At 38.5% G+C, this 25,087-nt stretch overlaps 1 protein-coding gene across 2 annotated transcripts; it reads right to left on the bottom strand.

The window, feature by feature from the left end:
• Positions 1 to 4,089: 4,089 nt before the first annotated feature.
• Positions 4,090 to 25,073, bottom strand: CAT (catalase). 2 transcript variants are annotated; one of them, XM_080618120.1, is made up of 13 exons: positions 24,843 to 25,071; positions 19,558 to 19,729; positions 18,447 to 18,557; positions 16,943 to 17,073; positions 15,966 to 16,070; positions 14,808 to 14,933; positions 13,127 to 13,318; positions 11,853 to 12,005; positions 10,496 to 10,634; positions 8,448 to 8,578; positions 7,542 to 7,649; positions 6,914 to 7,000; positions 4,090 to 6,448 (listed from the first exon to the last, which is right to left on the bottom strand). In XM_080618120.1, exons 1-13 carry the CDS (start codon positions 24,906 to 24,908, stop codon positions 6,383 to 6,385), a joined length of 1,587 nt encoding a protein of 528 aa, XP_080474246.1. In that variant the 5' UTR covers positions 24,909 to 25,071; the 3' UTR covers positions 4,090 to 6,382. The 2 variants fall into 2 exon arrangements, with proteins under 2 accessions (XP_080474246.1, XP_080474247.1); XM_080618121.1 differs by lacking the exons at positions 4,090 to 6,448; positions 6,914 to 7,000; positions 7,542 to 7,649 and adding an exon at positions 7,693 to 7,876 and having other exon boundaries at positions 24,843 to 25,073.
• Positions 25,074 to 25,087: the final 14 nt, after the last annotated feature.

The raw sequence follows: 25,087 nt of genomic DNA, 5'->3' as shown, positions 1-25,087 counted from the left end.
CCTGTAAACAGTAGCTGTCATTATCCTTATTCCTCAAGAATTCTTACAACATCTATGCACAAGGTCAATGATAGATTCCTGAGACTTAAGAGAGGAAAACAGGAAAGAGATTATCCTTCCCCAGCTATTTCTTTGTACAAGAGTGTATCCGCTTGTGTGTTAGTGCTGTTGCTGTCAATCCTGAATCAACAATCACTGTGAAACAAGGGTTTACTGCACTGGGGGGGGGGGGGGGGGGGGGGGGGGGCAAATATCAATAAAAAAGTAACAAAGATCCCAATATTGCTCGAAGTTGTACAGTTATGAAATCAGAGGCATGAGCAAAGAACAAACACTGAAGTTGACACAGCAAATCTATATAAAACATTTGTGATTTATCACATGCTACAACACAGGAAATTAAGTTTTCTTTCTGACTTGTTCCATTATAGCTTTACAGTATTTGAGTTGAACTTCGATTACAGCAACCGAGCTGTAATCAAAATGCCTTTTATAGCCTTGTAATGATTTGAATGAGGCAGATTAAGATCCAGGTGAACATTGCTGAGGCTTTCAAAACCTTTGAAGACACTGCATGTTCTTCTGAAAATAAATGCAAAGTAACTGGTGCCTAATGTTTTCTTTCAAGGTAAAGAATCATAGAGCAATAGCGATACATTGCAAAGAGCAATGCATTGTCATAGAATCATAGAATAGTTAGGGTTGGAAAGGACCTTAAGATCATCCAGTTCCAACCCCCCTGCCATGGGCAGGGACACCTCACACTAAACCATGCCACCCAAGGCTCTGTCCAACCTGGCCTTGAACACTGCCAGTGATGGAGCATTCACAACTTCCCTGGGCAACCCATTCCAGTGTCTCACCACCCTCACAATAAAGAACTTCTTCCTTATATCCAATCTAAACTTCCCCTGTTTAAGTTTTAACCCACTACCCCTTGTCCTATCACTACAGTCCCTGATGAATAGTCCACCTCCAGCATCCCTATAGCCCCCCTTCAGATACTGGAAGGCTGCTGTGTCATTTAATGTAACAGGCTGAAAAAACTGAGGATGAAAAATGTCACAATATATAACAGTACAAGACCTTGTTGCTTTGGCAAGCAGTATGCAAAAATATTTTGTTATTACTATTAAAACAAATACAACTATCAGTTTACCAAGCTTCAGTGCATGACCTGAAAACAAACTGCAGTACAGCTTCTGAGGGCCTGCTTAATCTCAGACTGCACTGCAGTGAGATTCCAAATGCACTGGGGTTAAAGTCTGACTTTGCGTGCAACCTCACCATGACAAAGTTCAAGTTTTTAATCACACAACCAAATCATATAGGCTCTATCCAGGCTGTAAAAGCGTCACTGTTAAGAGCGAACTGAGTACCTAGCTACTTCACTTGTTATTTTTACACCTCTGCTTTTGTCATTTAGCCTTGATTAGCTTTCCTAGAGTGCACAAACACACAAGCATTGACAATCTTGTGCAAACAGAGGGCTTTTTCAAGAACCTTCTTCAGTCTACATGATCCATTCCCATAACTGACATCATCCTGAACTAGAAGAGGACCTCAGAACATCACACATGAGAGAAGTTTTTGAAGGAAAAGTATATTGATACTTTCTTAATGGGACAGAAGAGAAAGGGAGCGGGACAGATGCTTTGCGGGTACCTTGAACAGCTATTTGTGAGATGATGGTACAGCACAGACTGCATAGGTCTGTAGCTCTTAGTCTGTATTCAAGAGCTAAGTGAGAATCTAACAACTGCTGACAGTGAAACCACAGATCTGGCACAACTGCCTTATTTTCATTTACAATTATCCAAACAGAGCCTCAGTGATTTTCCTAGTTCTGTCCAAAATAGCCTTACACAACTCAAGTTACATCCTCAACTGAGTCAAGGCTATGCTCAAGTCCAGCTCTGCATGTCATGACCACACACCTGTGAGCCCAAACAACAGTTCAGATTAAGTCCTGCAATATTGTCTAGAAGGAAAGACCAAACTTTACCATTCACTGCGTATCTTCATGTAACTGTCAATGAGAGATAGGTACATGCAACTTACCACCTCTGCAGTAGTGGTTTGAAGCCTCAAACCCCACAAAACTCAATTAACATTTAACTTGCAGATAAAAATGAAACTGTTTAAAAAGAAGGATTAAGAAGCCTCAGCTAAAGAGATATGTGGGTTTTCCGGCCTAAGATAGGCTTAACAGACCACAACCACCTCCTCCTGTGGTATTAGGTGAGGAAAGAACTCCTGCTTTCCCATAATTTAGTGGGAAAACAGTGACTCATATGCCTAGCTGAAAAATCACAGATCTCCAAATGATAGCTTTCACCAGGTAATAAGCTAGCTGGGTATGAGATAGAAATTCAGGGCTTACCTTTTCCAACATGCTTAAAGTAGTAACTGCCTGATCCAAATCTACCTCACCCTTGTTTCCCTGAAGAACATTTAGCAATCCCATACATTCATCTCCTGGCACAGCCCACTTCAACAAATGTCCATTGAGATTCTGGAATCTGCTCATGTTTTTTTTGGCTGCTCCAATCCAAGTATTTTGGAAAAGGGAAAACAAACCTAGGAATAAAGGGGAATAGCCTATGAGAAGGAGAGGTATTCCTGGAGAAGCTATAATTTCCAAACCATAAGCTTCAAGTTCATTCCCAATTCCACTGTTACAGATGTGCATCTAAATAGGAAGATGTTGAGCAATTCTCCTTTACATGTAACTGAAAATTGTATTGCAGCAACCTATCAAAGGAATATTTGATTTTACCTGAACAGAACACAAAGTGAAAACACAAATGAGGTTGTGTCATGTCATGTAAACAGTCTTTTTATTCTCACAGTAAGTAGCTGTAAATGGATTTATCATCTTGTTTATTTGAAGAAAGAGCATTATTGTTCTTCCAGTGTGGCCTAACCCTCTCAGGGCCCTTTGAAAAGGCCAAGTTTTATTGTATAATACTTGTCATGGGCAGTTTAGCAGCACAGAACATAGGTCAGTCTTTTAAACACAACTACACAAACCGGGAGGTTTCAAAACAAAGGCAGCTGCAGAAGGTACGTAAGACCCACCTCACCCATTCTGTCTTCTCAGCATCACTGCACAAGATGTTTTTCCTGTCTCTTCCTCATATTCCCTAGTGCTTGATTTTCTTTTCTGATTTGACACCATTCAGATTTTAGCCTAACCTGTACTCTAAACTAGTATAAATTACAGTGATAATCATTTATGGGCATGGTCAGATAAAAGACACCCAGACAAAGTTTATAACAGCTCCCCAGGTTAAACACTCTACTAAACCCTCCACATGCTCATGTCACAGTGTCCTCTCCACCATGGGGTCAGTAGGTGTACTTATCACTGCTTTGTAAAGGTTACCTTAAAATGAGCACATGGGTCCTTACCTATGAAAGACATAGGGATTTAAGAACAAAGTAACTGCAGTAACAAAAGCAGAACTGAACAGAATTGGTGGAATTCTCCATACTGACAGCTTTTTGCAAGGTAGCTTTGAGACCCTTCAATTCCACATATTCAAACGATCAAGAACTGTGCTCCACTAAAGTTTGAGTGAACTGCAATGAAAAACTTATATAAACTTACGACAATTCTGTACACTGCCAGCAAAGCTTTTAAATCAAAAGTAACAAATGGCTCTTCAGTAAATAGAGGCTTAAGTAAAGCATCATCAAGAAAACCCACAGTAAAGCAGAACAGCAACTTTTCCCCATTAATACAGTAGATGCGATTGTAGATGTTGCAGTACCACAGATGTGAGCAGCATTCCCTTCTCTGAAGGTTTAAGAAATGAAAGAGAATGTTCCCAACAAGTAATTTCTGATATCAGAGCTGAGCAGAATTCAGTGCTTGGCCTCTACATATGAATTCCAAGCATCAGCCTTGAGTCCAAGGCCTTTGCTGGCAGTGAGGGCCTGTGCAGATCAAATAACTAGGTTTTGAAACCAATACCAATTACCCGGAACTTCAACAGCTTCTGCACAACCTGCAAATAAAAAGAGGTGAAAGCATCAACTTCCTACATTAAACTCTTTGAAAACATTAACACAGAAAACGGCATGTTGCCAAGAGACTCAAGTTCAGTTTTATTTCAGAAATAAAAGAGGAAGACAACGTAATCCATTTAGCAGACACAACCAAAATTAGATTCAGCTTTGTTCATACTCTTAAAAATCTCATTAGGATTCCATGTTCCAGCCAGAACTATTCCCACCCACTCATGTGGTTCTTTCAGCTCCCACCCGCCTGATCAGGTAAAAATCCTGCTGAATCCCAGAACAGAGTAGGCTATCAGTTCGTATTATTTTACTGCACCCATATCACAGCTAATTTTTCACAATAGATTAGTAGATAAATGAGTTGGAGAAGTAGCAGATTTCTACAATTTAAAGTAACAGCACTTCAGTATCTATTCTTTATCTGCCATCACCTCTTGGAATGCCACTTCACACTTAAATGCCAAATTAGGAAGCACTCCAATTCAAGAGACAACTCAACACAGACCCTGAAGTGTACTGAATAGTGAAAAAAACCTGCCATGATTTTAAATTCATATTTGCTTGAGTTAAGAGCTGGTAGCTGGACTCTGAAATCTTTTGTACCATCATTCATGCTTTCTCCAATCCAAATGCTAATGAAACAGTATCAGCAGGCCAACAAGGAAAGCAAACATTTCAAATGAGGGGTACTGATGCACAAGGATCTGGCCTACTTACGCATACGCTGATCCTTCTCTTTGACAAGGTTAAGAGAAGCGTCCTTATTATAACTAGCCAGGCTTTCAGAAGCATGGTGAATTGCCTGATCCTACTGAGCACACTTCTGAAACTCTTTGTTCTAACAGATCAACTTCAGTGTGCAACAGGTATGACATTCTTTCATCCAAAGCTCCAACAGTCAGCTTGGACACTGATTTCTTCACAACTGGCTAACACTTCCCAAAGAATTCTCTGAAGCAAAAAATACCAGGAGAGATTTTGACCCTTATAAATCAATGGTCTAGGCCCTGGTTTTGTTGTATGCTTGTATAGTAAAGCACTCAGATGCTTACAACACACTTTCTTAGGCAACCACAACTCAGATTCAACTAAGGTAGTGTCCAGAAATTCCATCATTGTCATTTAATTATTGCTCCAAGTTCTCAAAAATAAACACTTTCATTTTGTGACAATTAGACCTGATGAAAGTTCATACTCCAAAACTGAACACAAGAAATATTACTAAGCTAAACTCCTTTGGCTCTAAGCAATAATAATATGGAACGCTTTTCAATCCAAAGGGTACTAAAAATCTGTTGTACTGATTAACTGAATTGCAAATACTAGGCAACATTATAATGTGCATAAAAATCAGGCCTTAGACATATATCTAGCTAAAGATACCCACTCTCAGACAGACATGCCACTTCAATTAAACTTTAACTCTGAAAACCAGCTCTGGCTTGATCAAGAGATAGCAATATCTGATGATAGCAGTAACATAACAATTTCAGGAACCACTGAGAAGAGTTTTGAAAGTGCCTGATCTTAAATTTGGCCAAGATAAAAATATTCAAGCATTTGGAGGTTAAGTTCTCAGACACTTGGAGCATTAATATTTTTGTGTTTAAATTCTGGCAATTAGAAAGAACAATTACCCCTCACCCAAAGTAGTGTAAGATGTAATCAATTTTGTTGAGAAGTGTATGTAGTAAGAAAATATCCTTTCCTATCTCTCAGGTCAGTTATATCTCAACCCAGCATTAGTAAGCAAAGATTATCTTAAAATATATATTGGGAATACAATTTACCTATATTCAGAATAAGCTTTGTCATTAGTTTCATTTTGATAATGAAGAATGAGACAACTAATATTTTAGTCAAATTATTGCATATTATTTTACTTCTGAAAGGCCAAAAATGAAATTCAAAAGGAAGTGCCTACAAATACATGCAGGTATTTCATTAGACATATTGAGCAACAGCAACTTTTCAACATTAAGAAGTTTATCCATACGGATAATCACAGTTTCATTACAGAAGTTCTATTGTGTGATTTAGTCAGGCAAAGTTATACAATAAAAAGAGACAACATTTTCATTAAACTTATGTTTGCTTCTACAAATGAAGAGGGTTTTTAATCATGACTTTCCTTAAAAACACTGTATGTTGTTAACAAGCAGTAAAGCACTTGTTGAAAGGCACTAGGTTGTTGGCTTGTGTTACATAGTTTCCAATACAGATACAGGCACTTGAAAGCTTAAGAAATTGAGCCTGTAAAACAATTCTGTATTTGTGCAGAGGTTGCTACATTCATTAATCTCTTCCACAGGTTGTAAGGACGCAAAATTCATAGAGTGAATCTCTGCAGCATGCTTTACAAGTTGGATCTCTCTTTGGCAGACATACGAGATGTGGACTGTGTGTATGTCCGGATTACATCCTAAAAATAATAAAAAAGAAATCTTCAGAGCAGGTTCCATTAAAAGTAATTAGGGGAACTTCAGAAAAAAAAGTGAGTACTTGAAACAACAATGCTGTTATTCTGCTTAGCAAGCACTGAGCCCAGGAAAGGCTTGTGGAAATGTTTCATTACCATTACAAAGAGTGTGTAATCATCTGGTCTGCCTGTAGAATCAACCTGAACACATTGCATAGTGCATAGTTATCTTTCAGAAACCTCACAAAAACCCAACTAAAACAAAGTAATTGCACATCATTGGTTAATCAACATTTAATTAAATGTAATTAGAGTGATGTTTCCTTAGTCTGTAATTCTACATGTACTGACTTCTGCCATTTAAACCAAATGGGAATCAAGACTTACTTCTCACTTTGTTGGGTTTACAAAAGAAGCTAAGCCAATTCACAGTCAGTCAAAATTCAACTACAGAAATCATTAGCATACCTTCTTCCCACTGTCAGCATTGTACTTGTCCAGCAAAGCCTGAATACCAGCACCATAGTCAGGATGAACGTCAGTGAAGTTTTTCACCTGAACAGGAAGACAGAAGAAGCAACAAGAATTTTTTCCTCCACTCCAAATGTATCCCTTAACACATTTTCTGCTCTGTGCTCTACAAGTAGAAAGACCAGCCAGAAAGGAGCTATGAAGATCTTCAAACACCATTTCTATTACCTCGCACAGAGCTTTTTCCTAATTTAGACAAAGTTCCACTGGGAAGGATAAAGATCCAATTCCTCCTTAGTCCTCCCTGCCTCATCCTTTAGAGCAAAACATTATACTGGCAGTCACCCTATTTTTGAAACACAATGACATCCTTGATGTTCAACATCAATCCCATTTTTCCTATCAGGGAAAAGTTACTTTAACATGTTATACATTATTTATAACTATGTGCCTGTTTACACAAGTGTTCTGTATTGATAATTCCCATGCAAGAAAAATCCAGAAGATGTCTTCTTAATGAAGAATTCCTGATCTTCTTTTTCATACGGATACTGCCAAAGTTACTAGACTGCAGGAAAATCTGGAATAAAAAAAGCAAAGGCTAAAACCCAAGTAGGCCACTTACAGCTCTTTTCTGAATGAAGAGTTGTGCGTCCTTAAGATGATCAGCAATGTTCTTGCACAGCCTTTGGCGTTCATCCTCCTTCAGCACTTTGGTATAGAAATCTCGCACCTTAAGATTGTAAACAAAGTCTTATTTTGAAATTCCCAAAAGCAAGGTAATCGGGCATTGGAACAGGCTTCCCAGGAAACTGGTGGAATCGCTGTTCTTGGAAGCATTCAGAAACTATGTAGATGAAGCCCTCAGTGATACGTTTCAGTGGTAGCCTTGGCAGTCCTAAGGTAATGGTCTGACTCAATGATCTTTTCCAATCTAGTTGATTCTATGACTGATTCTACCTGTAGCAGTCAATAATACTTATTAGACTTTTAAGATTCATTACTACTGAAAAGGAATAGTTTTCACTTACTAGTCAGGCAACAATTAAAGTACTCCAAATACTTAAACTCAGAAGGCTACTGATCTGTAGTGGGGTTTTGTTTCTTTTGTTTTGGCAAATCTACTAACAACTCCTTCCATTACTAGCTTGAAATAACTGTTGCTTACTGAATTAAAATGAATGAAAACAAATATTGCTGGTGTGCTCCAATTCAGGAATTGCCTATCATTACACGTATACTCTAGTTTGCGTATCTGCAGCCACTAATCTCAAGATGACAGGCACAAACTCTAGATACTGGTGCCCAGAATGAGGATGGCAAAGGTCTGAGATTTCACTAACTGTCCTGTCAGCAAAAAAATTCAGTTATCAAATTCAACTGTATTGAGATCTTGCAAGCTCTCTCAGGTTAGCCCAGATGCTTCAGAGAGGAGCCACAGCTGAATGATCGTTATTATTGTTCTCTAAACCCATCCTATAAACTCATCATATGTAAAATAGGCAATATAAAGCCTTTTCATACTTCATACCTGAGTCACATTATCTTCATTTGCACTGTTGAAGCGCTGCACATCTCCAGAAATAGATATGTGGGTCTCCTTCCACACAGGTTGATCTTCTGGACCAGTAAAACTGTTTGGATAATAGTTTGGGGCACCACCTGAAAATAAAACCCCACAAAACCAAAACGATGAGACACCAGCTCAGATTACTTCATAAGACAGAAAATGTTCTTTGGTTAGAAGAGGCATAGCTAAAGTATATCCTTGTTTACTCTCAGGTGTAAAACAGTCACTATTGGGCAAACACTGACAGAACACAGGCTGCTGAAGAGAGGCGAAGTTAAAGGTTTAGTTTTGCCTTTCACAATCTCTTGGAAATCAGACAGCAAAGCAGTTTAACAAATGGACTGAGTATACGGAAGTCAATTTCTAAATGTAGAAATACAAAGACATTTAGGCCACCTCTATTATTATTAGAATAGATTTTTTTGCCTAGAAGTAGAAACAAAGTAGTAGTAATTAACTTCTGTGAAACTATGTCTCTGGCATATTTCTTCATTTTGAATAGTAAATATTGTAGAACTTTTTCAATCAAGTCCCCTGTAACAAGCATGTTTCTAGAAGTCTTTAAAGGAATATAAACTAGGGACATTACTGAATTCATTTCACTGGGGGTGTTCTCCTGCAAACCCCCTTTCTCCTGAAGCCCTATTTCTAAGTTTTTAAACACATCTTAAGTTTCATTTGGTTTTTACACTTCCATCCAAAAAAAGTCTCTTTTCCTGGATTAATAGAAGAGCTATACACCCATCCTAAACAAGTATGTAAGTATGACAAACATTCTACTTTCCAGGAGCCAAAAAGAATTCCCCCCATCTTTTTACCCATTCTTTACAAAATTGAGTCTCTTTGTAGCAAAAAGAAGTTACATACATCAAACTGAAAAACACTTAAGAGTTAAGAGACTATCAACTACTTTAAACAAGGCTGGTGTTCTATAAGGAACACCCATGTGCTCCTTTTATAGTCTTAAAAATGATGAAGATACTGCATTCTGTAACCTACACAAGCAAGCTTGTGTTTCACAGCAAAGCTTTGATTCTCAGTTCTTGTACAAGACTGACGAGATGTATACTAGATCCGTAAATAAGGGTGATGAAGGCAATACAGCAGCATACTCAGATGCCAAATTGCTTTCAACAAGATCCCTCAAAACAGGAGGTAACAGGATAAAAGTCAGTATCTTGTCAATTAGCATCATATCAAGGACATAGGAAACAGAGGAACAGAAGTTCACTTTTTGTGCTAAAAAGAATTAATCCAGTTGGCCCTCCTCAAGGATCTATGTGATGATTAGTATTATTCATCACATTTATAAAGTTACCTGAAAAGTGAGCAAATAAATTGATAGCTTAGCCTCTACAAACTTCAACTCAGTTAGAATCAAAGCTAGCTTTTTATACTGACACAATGTGTCACAATACCAAAACAGTGGATGAAAATAGTTTCTCTGAAAACAATTTTTATTTGCCATGTAATTCACATGGAGAACAGAAATGCATGCAACTCTATATATGCACAGCTAAGGGTTCTAAGATATGTCACTACCTATCACAAAACAGATCTTGAATTCATTTGGATAGGTTGAAGTAAATTGCTCTCTGATTGCTGGTGAGCACTGAGTTAAAGAGAGCATTAGGAATGGACAAACTTAGGGCACTCTACAGGAAAGGGTATATGGCAGATTTGTAACAACGGTAGGCAAGGCCAACTCAACTCAGAAAGGATCTGGTAATATAAAGGAAGGTACTAAAAGGTTGACAAAGATTATGAGAGGTAAGGAACAATTTTCACATAAAAGAAAAAACAGACTGGAAAGTCTGAAGTTCAGGAAGTTACAGTGATGTTTCAGTCGGGAGGAAAAAGTCAAAACTGAATGGTTGAGGAGAAAAAGTAGCATTTCTTACAGCATATAATAATATCAAAAATACCCCATCTGTTAAACAAGCACCTTAAATTCCCTGTGACTAGAAAAGAATTCTACAAGTACATGCATAAGATATTTCTGTTATTACCTTGGTTGTCAGAAACACACATTGGTCCATCCCTCTGGTAATTGGCCACACGAGCTCTGAAGGGGCAGTTCACAGGAATTTGTAGATAGTTGGGTCCCAGACGGTGTCTGTGAGTGTCAGGATACGAAAAGAGACGACCCTAAAACATTTATCAAAACAAACATTAACTACTACTTGCTGAAAGAGATTGCCCAAGCAGAGCATATGCTAATTCAAAGCTCTATATATTAAGTAGTAAAAGGGAGAAGACCATTTTTTTTGCATGTATATTCCTGACATACTTCAATGTATGTCCAAAGTGACACTGGGCCACAAACTAACTTTGCTGGAATACCACCAAAGAGTAGCAGGTTGAGGTGTGTTTATGCAGCCTGGGTATTTCCTACCAATTTCAGAATGCTAAACCTCTTCTGAAGCAGGAAAATGGTTACATGCGTACAGATGTGACTGTAATAGTGCTAAATGTTACTAATGAATAATGTACTATTTTCCTTCTTGTTTTCAACCTTAGATTTAAAAGTCATTTGCATCTGAAATATGGGACTCCCTTATTTATTTGCTGAACTGAATGTGAAGCACTTCTAGTGACATCTGTGCCAAGAACACAGACTTATTCTGACCATGAAGTTTGTGGAAGCAAACCAAATTAACTTCATGACAGTTCACAAAGTTATCCTGTTAAACTGTCAAAATACTTTCTTGTTTTCATGGATATGATCTGAAACGACAATCTGGTTTTAGTCTGAAAAAGCATAACATGCATCCAGGATTCTACAGACAGTACAGACTGCAGCCAGTCTTATCACATACTTTGACCTGTAAGATATGTGAAACTACTTCTAAAGAATAGTCTTGTTGATTGTATCAGGGATTAGCTATGCCTGTACTTTAGAGCACGTGAAGTCCACCTCTCACACTTGTAAGAGTTTATAAGTCTAAGATATACTGTAAAAGCATTAATGAATATGCATTGCTCCTTTGGTTTTATCCCATACTTCTTGCCAGACTGACAGATCTCCTCACCAATTTTGCTAGCTGCTTCAGATGCCCTCTTTAATTCTAGATTTTCTATCCCTTTAGTTCTTTCCCATTCTCTTTTTTATTCCCATTTTGGATAAGCACAGTGGTGATCATTAAAAACAACCGCCAAAAAAGTTAAAAAAATCAGTTGCTTTCCATGGGTCAGGTTTACTACTTCGACACAAACAGGAACAGGAATGCTTTATAAACAGCAATGCAAATGTAACTCTTCAGGTGAAATCTTACATCCCTGCCCATGGCAGGGCGGTTGGAACTAGATGATCTCAAGGTCCTTTCCAACCCTAACTACTCTATGATTCTATGCGTTGTAGTTTACCTGCAGCATTTTGTCAGGGCTAGGTTCAATACCAGGTGGCATGTTGCTAGGATCAAATGCCATCTGTTCTACCTCTGCAAAGTAATTGACAGGATTCCTGTTCAAGACAAGCTTTCCCACAGGGATGAGGGGGTAGTCACCATGTGGCCAGATCTGCAAGACATAACACATATTATAATCAACATTATTACAGTATTATACAGCATAATTACTAGGCAGCATTTTCCATGATTTAAGTCTTGATTTAGAAAATACATAACTAAAGAAGTCAATTTTTTTTTGTTAACATTGAGAAATGTTTTATTTTAAGAAGTCTTTTGCAATTAACACAAAATACTAACGCAACTTATTTCATCATCCCAGCATAATCTCAGCTGCACTTGACTACTTAAATGAAATACCCAAAGGCACTTGAAAACCAGCCTAGGAATGCAATAACGTAGGTGGAACTGGTAGCATGATTGTTTTCAGCTACTTCCAAATGCAACCAGCTTAACAAGCCTTTTTTTTCCCATCTTAACTTGTACTTTCAACTTTAAAAGTCTTTAGCCATTTTGGGAGAGGACTATTAGAGGGGAAAAAAAAGAAGCAATACCAATTGACCTTGGTAGCTTTCAACGAGCCATTCCTTGCAACAGCAATTCAAAGTTGGACAAAATCAGACCAACAATCAGAAACAACATTATTAACACTTAAAACCAGAGAGCTCAGGGTGTGACTACATGATTAGAGATCACACTCCTGAAGCCCAGTGCAGTTGTAATGTACAGGCCTGGAATCAAGCCCTATCCACATTTCACTGAGAAAGAGTAACATCAGATATAACATTAATAAAATTTCATCTCCAGAATTTCTGACTCATGATGAACACATAATAAACAGTACACTTGAACAGAAGGGGAGAATAAAAAGGACAGATTAACTTTATTAAATAGTAATTAGAAGTAAATAGTATAGTAAATAGAATTAACTAATTTATAAAATATTTATTTATTCATATTTATGTTTATATATATACTTAGATTATATTTTTATTTATTAACCAAAATATAGTATAGTAAATAGAATTAAGTAGTAAATAGAAGTAAATATTCTATTTACTCTAGAATAAAAAGGCTAAATCAACTAGCTCTTTATTTATAGGGCTAGTAAGAAAACAGTGCTACTCCATGGAAACTGCTACCCTTAATAGATAATCTCAGGTCTGGCATTTTGATCTTATAACTTTTCTTAAACTACCTGAAATAGAATATTCACAACTGTATCACAGATACCTTAGTTAAATCAAAAGGATTAAATGGAAATTTCTCTGCTTCTTCAAACGTCATAACTTGAATGTAGAAAGACCATGATGGATAGTCCCCCTTGGCAATGGCATTGTAAAGATCACGTATTCCATAATCAGGATCAGTAGAAGCCAGCCTTCCTGCTTCTTCAACAGGAAGATTTTTGATGCCCTGATCAGTCTGAAAAACAATTAAAAGCAGTAGCACCAGTTACAACATGCAGAAGTATTTCAGATATCATTAACAGGAATAAACTTTAACAAGATTTATAATTCAAGAATGCAACTGTCCATGCTCTAATCTCCAATAATTTGAGTTGTAAAGAATAATACATTCAACAGCTGCTTTTCAGATAAAAAACAGTTCTCTGATGAAAGTGAAATAAATATGTAATGCTATACTACACAACACAATACATCAAATTTGAAAGTCTGTACCCTGCAGCACATCAAGCGAAGAGCCCTCCCCTCATTCCTTACAGGACAGAGTGTTCCTTTACTGTCCCATCATCCCACCCTTTCCTACATATCACATTCGAAGCAACTGATAAAACGGTTGCAACCCTCAAGGCTGAAAGTTCTGGATTCTACATGAAACTCAATTTTCCACTCCCCACCCTCATTCCTGCAACATCTTTAGTACTAACTAAAAATCTTACCTTATAAGCTTTTGACAACCTGAAGGCTAAAAGCTGCTATACAATCCCTCTTACTTTAACAGAACGATTCAAATGAAGTCTTGCTTCAAAGGCAGATTCCAGCCTCCACCAATGTCTAATGATGTAAGAAGCTGTACGGCCCTTAAAACTTTGAAGGGAGGTTGTTTTCAAGTGAAATATGCTGGTGACTGCTTTCTCAGAAAAGGATGGAAGTCCTGTGAGGTTCCAAGAACTTCAGCTGCAGAGCTCTTGGAAACAGAGTTTTCATATTTTGGTATACAGTCAAGGCCATGTTAAAAATCATAGAATCATAGAATAGTATGGGTTGGAAAGGACTTTAAGATCATCTAGTTCCAACCCCCTGCCATGGCCAGGGAAAACCTTACACTAAACCATGCCACCCAAGGCTCTGTCCCACCCGGCCTTGAACACTGCCAGGGATGGAGCATTCACAACTTCCTTGGGCAACCCGTTCAATGTGGCTCATATCCAGAAAATAAATGGGAACAAAACCCAGATCCAGACTGAGAGAACTTTTACTTGAAGAATTTGAATATGAACTACTGTGTAGCCATGAACATGAAACAGGAAGATATCACGGACTGAGTAGAACACATTTCCAAAAGGTTAGAGGATTTGTGCATGTGCACCAAATGATAGCAACGGAGTCTGATGGGATGTTTTTGCACAGCCTCACACCCAAAACGTCTAGTTCAGAGCTCCGCACACAAGTAGACAGAGTTCTTCAATAACAAAAGACAGTGCCCCAAAAAAGAGTTCTTTAGAGTCTAGTAAATATCTACTGTGTCATAGCAGGAACACTGATGCCCATTGTATTTGTTAAAGGCATGCAATTGATATAAAATATCCCGTAGACTTTTTTGATTGAGTCTATGCTCTAGAAGTCTTTTATGACTTAAACTTGAAATCTCTTTAACCTGTTTTGTTGGTTCTGTGATTTATCCAATCTGATGTACACTTCCAATAGGTAACTGGAAAATATATCAATACCTTTGCATGGAATTTGCAGTAAACTGCTCTTCCACTAGCATTAACCAGTTTAAAAGTATGTGATCCATATCCATTCATATGGCGATAACCATCCGGAATACCACGGTCACTGAACAAGAAAGACACCTAAAGAGTAGAATCAAACAGTATTAACAGACTCACCAGATCAAGGATAAAGTGACCATTCAAGACAGAATTTGTTTCTTGCATTAATCTGCATTGCTGGAAGCTACCTTAACGTTACGAATTCCCTAAGGAATTTCTAGTTGAAGTCTTAAGAATATTAAATAAGACTGCTTTGGTTTTGCACAAAGAACAATTGTGAATTAAACCTATGTGAGGTTTTATGCCCACATAAAATATTCGGTCAAATACAAGGCATTAACCTAGTGATGTTACAAATTCCCCTGCAAGCATGCAGCAGGTAAGCATGAATAACATGTTACAAACATAAGCGATGTTTCTTTGCAGGTTAAAGACCAAAATCTGAAAGTTGAAGTCTTTACCAACTCCAAAGTCTTCAAGCTGTAAGAATACCACCATGCAAACATATTTAAAATGCTGATTTTCTTTAGGCTTATGATCACAAACAATGCTTGAGATACTACATCTGTAGTAGGTTTCTGTATGTACCCAGTTTCTTTAAAATAAATATATACAACTGCATTTTTAATTATATATTAGCTTTTTTTTGCATAACATCTAGATACAAATACACATCAGAACAATTAGAATTCACTGTGAATTCTAGTAATTTTTGAGTTGATCTCATGAGCAACACAATATACAGCTTTAAATAAACCAGTATGTCATAGCATCACTTTCCCAGTCCTTTACTGTTCTCTAACAGTTTGTTGTCATCAGTATCTCTGCTGCTTCAGTGATAGAAAACTTAGCAACTTCTCCTTCATCCCCATACAAAATATGACTGAAAATGGAAAATCCCACCCATTTCTTAGAGTCATTAAAAGAAGGAAGCCTAGATACACATATTAATAGCCTTAAGCTACTGTTGGCCTTTCACCTTTATACTGTTCCCAGAAGATTACATAGATTTCTAGATAAAACATGGAAACATGGAAAAAGAGATTAAAAAAAATACGCTGTCATAACACAATTTTCTTAATCATACAAAAAGAAGTTAAAGGGGAAGCTTACTTGATGCAAAGACTCAGGGCGAAGACTCCAGAAGTCCCACACCATGTCTGGATCCTTCAAGTGAGTCTGAGGGTTCCTCTTTTGGCTATGGATGAAGGATGGAAACTAATTTGCCCAGAGAGGAGGAAAGGGAAAAAAAGAAGTTCTTTAAGACCTCCAAATTATATGGGGTATACTAAGCAACTCCTGGTACAAAACAAGACAACCAGTTTTTTCATTACACTTAACTGTGAAAGGAACAGCACACAAAGATGAGACAGAGTTGCAAGATCACTGAAAAAAAATCTTCTACTGTCATACCTCTCCTGTAATCAAATTCATAGTGTGGTAAAGTGAAACATTTACAATTAGATTGAATAGGATGTTCAAAGCTAAAGAATGCTTTCATTTTGTGACTGATAAAATGAGAGGTAAATCTTTTCAAATTTGTGTATCTGAACTCTACTGAATATCTGACTTGTAAATGAATACAGAGATACTATAAAATACCTGTGCAGAACTTTTCCACACAAGGAAAGCCCCTCTACTTATAAAGTGCTGTTAAACTTATACTAAAAGACAAAAAAAACCCAGTCAGATTTAATAAAAGAACTTGAACGAAGAAAGCTAAGTGAAAAGTCTTCCCCTCCTGCAATAGCCTCTGAATGAAAAACCTGTCTATAGAGCAAAACAGCCAGTCTGAACACCAGTAAAACTGGTCAGATCCGAAGTTAAAACCATGGTAACATACTTATTTACTGGCACTAGAAAACACAACTAAACGTGTGTTATTTGCAGTATGAAATCACATAAATTAAGAACCAATGCTTGGTTACTTAAGTAGCTTCTTTTCAAGTAAAAGCCATTCAGACCATCTAGCAAACAACACAGTTTAAGTGTGTCAAAACAACTGGTTTTGCTTTTCAGTGAAGGAAGAACAAGGTATGAATGAATTTTTGGACTCTCTCAAAGTACCTTCCTCTTTCATGCTTACTCACCAGCATTGCATCCCGAATAAAGAAGATGGGAGTATTATTTCCCACAAGATCCCAGTTACCCTCTTCTGTGTAGAATTTCATTGCAAAGCCTCGAGGGTCCCGAACTGTATCAGCTGACCCAGATTCTCCAGCTTGAAGAAACACATGAACATAGGGAAGTGTTATGATAGGAAATGCATACAGATTGTAAGCCTAAAACCACAGAACTTGAGAATATCCATAAAATCCTAAAAAGGTGGGGTTTATCAATTTAAGTCTTTAATAGATAAGGAATTTTTGCCATATTTTCAGTAATACTTCAGGCATTGAAAGTTTCCAAAGTGAACAGACACCCACCCAAGCATCTGGGCCACAGTTAAAGAAAAAACTAAAAAAAAAAAAAACCTAAAGAAAAAAGTATATCCACTTGAGCCAATTCAGAGTGGAATTTGCATTATCAAACAGAAAATGTTTGAATGTAGTTTCTGTGCTTCAAATCCCAGTGTGGAAGTTCTCACATTTAGAAGGTAGCAATCTAAATAACATGCCTAAAAAAGGGGATTTCATATAGAAGAGTTGTAACCCTTTTAATACTCCTCCTGCTTTATCCAAAACAGTCTTTTCAATGAGTAACTTTATACCAGAAGTGCCTACTACAATACCTGAGAAAAAGTGTTCCAGAAATATCCAGGAACAGCTAATGCTAAACATAGTTAAAATAACAAGGACACTCATTCTCTCATTAAAGTAATTGTGTAGTACAGAAGAGCTAGGAAGAAACACATTCAAACAGAGCAGAGAAAGGGAAGGTAATGATGCAACAACACACTGCAGCACACACAGATCAAACTCAGCTGCATGTCTTCTGCCTGCTACAAAATTCCATGGCCCCTTCAGTTTTGGTGACACAGAGAAACGCTGGTAGGCCAAAACCAGTGGCTCCTTGAACCTTTTTCAACAACTCTCTCTGCAATACTACTTCCAGAACTGAATCCTCCTTAGGATTTCTCTTCTTTTAAATAAAGTAGTAACACATACATTTTGAAAGATCTTACCAGACAAGATATTCATCATAATGCATGCTTTAACTAATATAATTTAAGATTTTGCTTGTTTATGCATTCAGCTCTAATTTATTGATTTCCTTGCCTCGTACTTACTTTACAGCATTCATCCCCAAAGCATTCCTACAGCATAAGGAATTATAGGTATTTAACTTTCAAGTGTTAAGTTGCAGTATGCAACTGTTGATTATGATCCACCCAGACAAGCTTTCTGTCAGGAAAAAGTTTGCTCAGGGTATCCTTTCTCTCGCATTCCAGACGGAAAAGTATCTGCAGAAAGCTCCGACAGAAGGATGCAGAAGGTACTGAAGGTCTTGAAATGTAAATGAAAGTCATAGAAGAGGAACTGATTGGCAGAAAGCATTTCAACTACCTTAAGTACTCAATAGTAATGTAAATACTGCTATCAGTGTAACTGCAGTACACATGTAAGAAGATACACAGTAACTCTAGAGCCTTACCAACAGTGGAGAATCGGATAGCAATCGGAGTTCTTTTTCCAATGTGCTCAAACACTTTTGCCTTGCAATACTGGGTAATATCATGAGTGACTTCAAAATAACCAAAGGCTCCTGAAGAAAAGTAAGTTCAACATATCAGATTCAGATACCTTCCTTCCATTCACAGTAGATCAGCTATTCTATTGTGGTCCAACATACTTGAAGTCAAAAGGAAACATGAAATGTACCAGGTTAAATAGTTCATATTTCTGCACTAAAACACTATTTTCACAAAATAGGATTTACATAACTCAAACTACTACCTGCTAGGTGCTCACTCTCACCTCCTTAACTGAGCATTAACAGTTCCCAACAGCAACAAAGACCTTATTTCTACGGTGCAAAATAACAAACTAGCTTTTGAGATACTCTTCTGCCAAGATTTGCATATTTATCCCAGAGCAAGACAAGTATTTCTTTAATGCTGGTACATGTTGCAGAATTTTGGTACACCTGGAAGTTGGATGAAGCAATAAAAATTCTTCCCACCCCCACAGAGGTATTTTTCCCATGTATATTTATATTACAAATTCAGTAACACTTTCTTCTTCTAGGGCAATACATAATAATAAAATCAGGTGTCAGTTCTACCTTACTAAGATCAATAACGAATCTTACATTTGGTTGGTTCAGCTTAATTTAAGTATTAGATCATCATATTAGATATTATTTAAGTATTAGATCATCATCTTGCTTTAGCAGACACATTGAATTATAAAGACAAGAATCTCTACCAAGTTATATGCAAACAGACATTAAAATAGAATTGGGTAAAGTCTTCACTTCCACAGGAACGGAGTACTATGGAGGAACAGATAGAGGAGGCAGAGATTACAATAAATATAGTAAAAAACTAAGGGCTTTTCTTATCATTTTTTCAGTGCTTTGAGTTTTGGCATTGAGTTCTTTTAAACCAGACCATACCACTTTGTTGATATAGATTTATCATAATCAATAATACTAAATTATATAGAATAAAATACAATTATCTGTCACAATCAACAAGCGTTAACTCAAAAACTATGCAAAGTCTAATTCAACACCAAGAAAAAGTATGTGTTTTGAAACGTACCTGCCCCCTTTGCATGCACAACTCTTTCAGGAATCCTCTCTCTGTCAAAATGAGCCATCTCATCAGTGAAAACAACATCTTGAACAAGAAGAGGACCACGTGGCCCTACTGTCAGGATATTAAGCTTATCCCCTACGGGGTTCCCAGCACCAGTGGTCAAGACATCTGGTTTCTGAAAGCAAGAGAGTCACTATTACAACAGCAGAAATTAAAACTCCTCTATATTTAAGGCACACAATGTGCATGCCTATTCAACCTTACATGTCACAAGACATATTAACAAGTATATAGCAAAATGACACAAGGTTTGGAACGAGTTACAGAGAATACAAATGTCTAGCTACATCGAAGTAGCTAGGGCTATTTAAGAAGGGGAGTCCAAGTCACATACCATCCAAAGATGTTTTCCATGGTTCAGAAATGTTACTTAGACTATATTCTTCTTGAAGCAAGATAGATAAAGTGCCAACTTTAAAACGGTTAAGGTCCAGTCTGCCCCCACCTCAACAGAAGAGGATGTGGAAAGAGAGCTAGAAAAGGAGTAGCTGCTGGAAAGTAATGAGGGAAAAAGAAGGTGGTAATGGCAGTACAGGAATGGAAGCACGAGGAAAGAGCTATAGTCACACAGCATAAAGACTAAAAGGAGGTACCCATGATTACCACTGGTCTGCAAGAGCTGTAGAAAATACAAGAGCACCTGAGGAATCATCATTCTAGACTCCTGACCCATGGAGGGACAAAGATTAACAAAAGCCCTAAGCAGCCCTACTGTCAACAAACATCCCACCAAAAGGACAGAAAACCACAACTTTTTTTCCTAACATCATTATTGTCTCTAAAGAAACTGCTCAAGACATCTCATACTCATCCTTTCTCCTTCCCTTTCACACCAAGTTTCAGTTAATCCTTCTCATAAGCTACTTAGAGCTGCAGCATCTTGTACTATAGGAGTGACTTTGTCCAAGACAACCTCAAAAAACACCTTTGGGAACTCTGCAGCACTATAATCAAGTGCACTTCCACTTTCTTAAAACAAATCACAGTAGAAAAGACTATCTCAGTCACATATGGGGTCACAGGCTCCCAAGGTGACAGTCCTGCTTTACTGGGTGCTGTGGAAAATGTAGCAAGAAGAGTACATCAGCTCCAGAAACCCTGTGGTCACGTAAGTCAGTCTTTCCTGGACTACAATACTAAAAATTAAGAGCCAGAGCAATGCTCACAAAGTACTTAGACAAGAAGTTAGCACAAAGCAAAAGTTAACAAAAGAAAAGGTTTGCAAGAGGGTGACCTCAAATACCCAGGTCACAGATAATGACCATGGTCATCAGATAAATCCATGGTCATCGGTTGCACTAAACTGACATCCATTCACACTCCCTATCCATACCATCCTACTCTCTTCTCCCAGCAGGACCCATGCACCTGAACTACGGGAAATACAGGAGGCAACCCACAGAGGTAGGGGAAAGAAGGTCCTTATATAGATAGAAGATATATGGATATATTCATATCCATAGTCAGAATTCTGGATGAGGCAGGATATACAGGGGGAATTGTATACACCTTTAACTCATGTACATGAATAACCACATAAAAGACATTTGACAGGGTAACTGCATTTCCAATGTGTTCTTACTAATATGCAATACACAATTCCACAGCTGGCTTGAATTCCCAAAATATCTAGGTGCTTTATTCTTATTCACCACTTCTTTAGCATAAAGTTGCAAGCATAAATTCAACTCCTTCAGGATGCCTGAAACCCTAAACAGCAATGAAATTTGTACAATTAAAAGAGACAACATATATACAGGTACAAACAGGAACACTATATTCAGAAAATTACAAGGAAGTTACCACTTTAGCTTTATTTCAAGTATTTTAAGTTAAAGGAACATCTGCTTAAATCTGGTTTGTCAAGGGAAATATGCAAGAGTAGAAACTGTTCTCCACCTTCTTCCCAGTGCTCATATATCACATGCTTCCTACCTGATATTTCGCCTGGTTTTAAATGAGCCAAAGGAAACTATGTTACTGCTCACTTTGAGAAATCACCTAGTTAGACCACATGGGAACTTCTCCCATCCCATAAATATGTATGCATTATTAAGTTTTAGCTATCATTTTAAAATAGAAATTGCTTTAAAATTGGCATTATAAATTAAATTTCTGAATTGGAATTTTATGTCATATATTAAAGTAGAACACCACCACATTCAAGGAACTTTAGGAAAAAGAAAGACCATTCATCCATTCCATAATTCAGTCTGGTAAGTGGAAATAATCTGCTTTGAGATAATCACCCAGCACAAATAAATGTTATCAGCTAATTATAATTGATAATTAATCATAATTATTTTGTATTATTAACAATACAAATCAATATTATCAGCTCATTATCCTGACCTATTTTCTGTACTGAGGTATGAAAGCTACAAGCAACCCATCTTGAAACATATTCTGAGCCTCTGCTTTGAAAAGCCCTTTCTTAGAACACAGTGCAGTCTGCAGATGTTGAACCTATAAAGTGCTAACACATCACATCAGTTTTTATCAAACTTTTCAAGTCTTTTCAGTCCAGAAACTTTTTCAGAGTTTGCTTAGGGAGAACTACTTTATTTTGAATCTAGCTTCCAGCACTGCTGATGCTTTTATTTTTATTAGTTTTGCTGGTTAAAAGCTCCAAGTTTCTCACAGATAAAACCCATGTATTAGTTTTTCTAATAATAAATTCACTGATTTTTTTCATACTCATAACTGTCATGCTCATTTAAGATGGGTAAGCTCACTGTAACATGATGAAAGAGAAGAGCTTCTACCAATGACACCCTAGACATTTTCCTGTCCTTGTGTTATTGCTCATTACAGACATTTCCATCATTCCCGCATGTTCTATGTACACAGACTCTTCCACTTCATCTTCACTCTAAGGCACTCTGTGACAAAACCCCTGGGTGCAGCTTCAGCATCATTTATTAACTGACTTCTGTAACTTCAAGAACAGCAAAGTTGGGGACTGGTAACACTTTTAACATGAGACATAGCTCTTAAGACCCCACCAATGTACACAATGACTTTTTAAAGTCACTAATACTCATGTCATCTTGAAGCAGCAATCAAGTTTTGCTCAGTCAACTGAGAAACACAAAAGCTATGTTGAATTAGAGCCCTGTTTATCCTGGAGTTATCCCTAAATTCTAAGCAGCCCAGTACATTTAACTACACAGTGGTAGGTCTGTAATGGATATACCTACACACGCAACCTTCTTTACAAAGTCCTTGCAAGAGCTTAGTAGAAGACAGGAGAGGAAGTCTTGTCCATAGTCTTCAGGAAGCTTTGAGTTTGATTCATCTATGCTTTAGAATACCTGTGGTAGTGATCACCTCAAGGGTATAAAAAACCCTTTGCATAATAGTTGTAAACTATGCATACAACAAATAATAAAGTTTTACAGAGGTACCACAGAGCTTGTCAAACCAAGAGGATATACTGTTGTCTAAAACCCACTTCTCCTATAACGCTAACATTTAAGACTACTAGAAATAGTAGCTAAAACCACTTTTTGAAACCAAGCCTATCAAAGAAAACCCACAGCTTTGTGGTTCTTCAGTCTCTTTTGTGTAGCCAGACTTCTGAACATGAAGTTTAGGGGTTTTTTTTAAATGGCAAGATATAGTCACTTTAGCTTCAGGATAATGGTATGTAGGGCACACAAGGTAAGTTCCATCAGTGTGAAGGAAGAGGAAAAAAAAGAGTTTTAAGAAGAATTCTCATGCTACCTCTGGCCTTGAGTTTGTTTGATGCCTGTATTTTTATATGGTTGGGGGCTGCATACAGTCAAAACCTTAAAACATAAGAACTTTTGAATCTGCATGTGCGTTTTATTACAGCACTAATCTGTCATGACAGAAAGAAGTGAAACAAAGCCAGGAGAATTTTAGTCACGGCTGTTGTAAACACCATACATCAAAGTACATACTTCCAGGCATTACTGATACCTTGCAGCTTAATACAAGTCACTTTAAAATTCTAATAAGTCCTCCCTACTCTCTATCTTAAGGTCTCATGACTCCTTATGCAACACAGACTTTGGGTTGCCTCCCAACCTTCAAATTAACTTTGGCCTGTATTCAAATCCTGCTTTGTTATAGAAAAGCCACCATCCATACAAAAAAAAAGTATTACTCATGGTACAAAAAGAAAATGTTATGACACATGCCAGAATACCATGAAGTTGCAATTCATCACTGGAAGGCAGTTTCATACACTACCTTTTACAACCAAGGGGAAAAAACAACACAGTCAAGATGACTAAGCAACTACGAATAGTGGGAATGGAGGCATCCACTTGTGGATGTGACTACTGCCACTTGTATCTTGTAAGACTGCTGCTTGTATAACCAGCAGAAAGAGAATTTCGTGTCAAATACACACTTCTGTCAGAAAACACATAGCAGAAACTGACACAATGCCTTTATGAAGAGAAGAGAAAACAACTTATGCAGCATTTGTACATTTACCCAAATATTTTGGGTTATATTCTGCATCTTCAGAAGATTCGAGTGTCATGCTGTTGACTACACCTTCTTATGATTTCAGTCCACCACTTGCCCCAAGCCACTTCAACCTGGCCAAGAAGTCTCCACGTACTGCTCAATGCACTTTAGCTTTTATATCGATCCCTAGTTACATTTTCACCGGGTTCTACCAATGTGACAGCAGAATCGAAAACATTAATGTTATTTGAGACGGAAAACAAAACCAAATACATCGCTGCCCAGGGACCTGCCCGCTGGGGCGCAGACGAGCCCCTTTCCTCCCCAAAGGGGAGGTTGCGGCCGAGCAGAGCTGCCGAAGCGGCCGTGTAAGCAGCGCTGGCCGGCCCTGCCGCTCCCGGCCAGCTGGCAGCGGCCAATCCCTCCGCGCCCCGTTCTCCTGGGCACAGCACCAAGCCGAGAGCTCCGCGTTCGGACCGAGGGCGCCTCGCCCTCCGCCGCTGTCCCGCTCCTCCCTCCCAGGCCAGAGGAACCCCCCAGGCTCTACACCCTCCAACACCGGAGTTCACCCGCTCCCCTCAGCGCCCATGAGCAGGGCAGTGGCGCCCGCAGCCCCACGGTGCCCTCACCGTCCCTTACGCCGCAGGCCGGACCGTTACCGGCCAGTGAGGGGAGCCGGAGCGGCCGGACAGCGGGTCCCGCAGCGAGCGGGGTGCCGTCCCTCAGACCTCACCGCGCACCGGAGAAGGCGCGCAACATTCGCCCCGCGGAGCCCTGTCAGGTACCTGCGAGCCCCGCTGGCTCCGCCACTGCTTCAGCTGGTCCGAGGCGTCGTCCCGGTTGTCAGCCATTTTGCAAGCTTAGGAGACCCCCAAGACAGGAAGGGCAGCTCGGAGAGGAGCGAGCGTGGAACAACCCAGCGGGACTGCGCTCGCTACCAGCGCGGGGGCAGCGCCAGTGAGGTCACCCCACGGGGAGCCACCGCAGCCACGGCCACCACCGCGCCCTGCAGCACCAGCGGGTAGCGGGA

Source organism: Psittacula echo (genome assembly GCF_963264785.1).
Source record: "Psittacula echo genome assembly, chromosome: 5".
Classification (NCBI taxonomy): domain Eukaryota; kingdom Metazoa; phylum Chordata; class Aves; order Psittaciformes; family Psittacidae; genus Psittacula; species Psittacula echo.
This window is presented reverse-complemented; position numbering and strand designations above follow the sequence as displayed.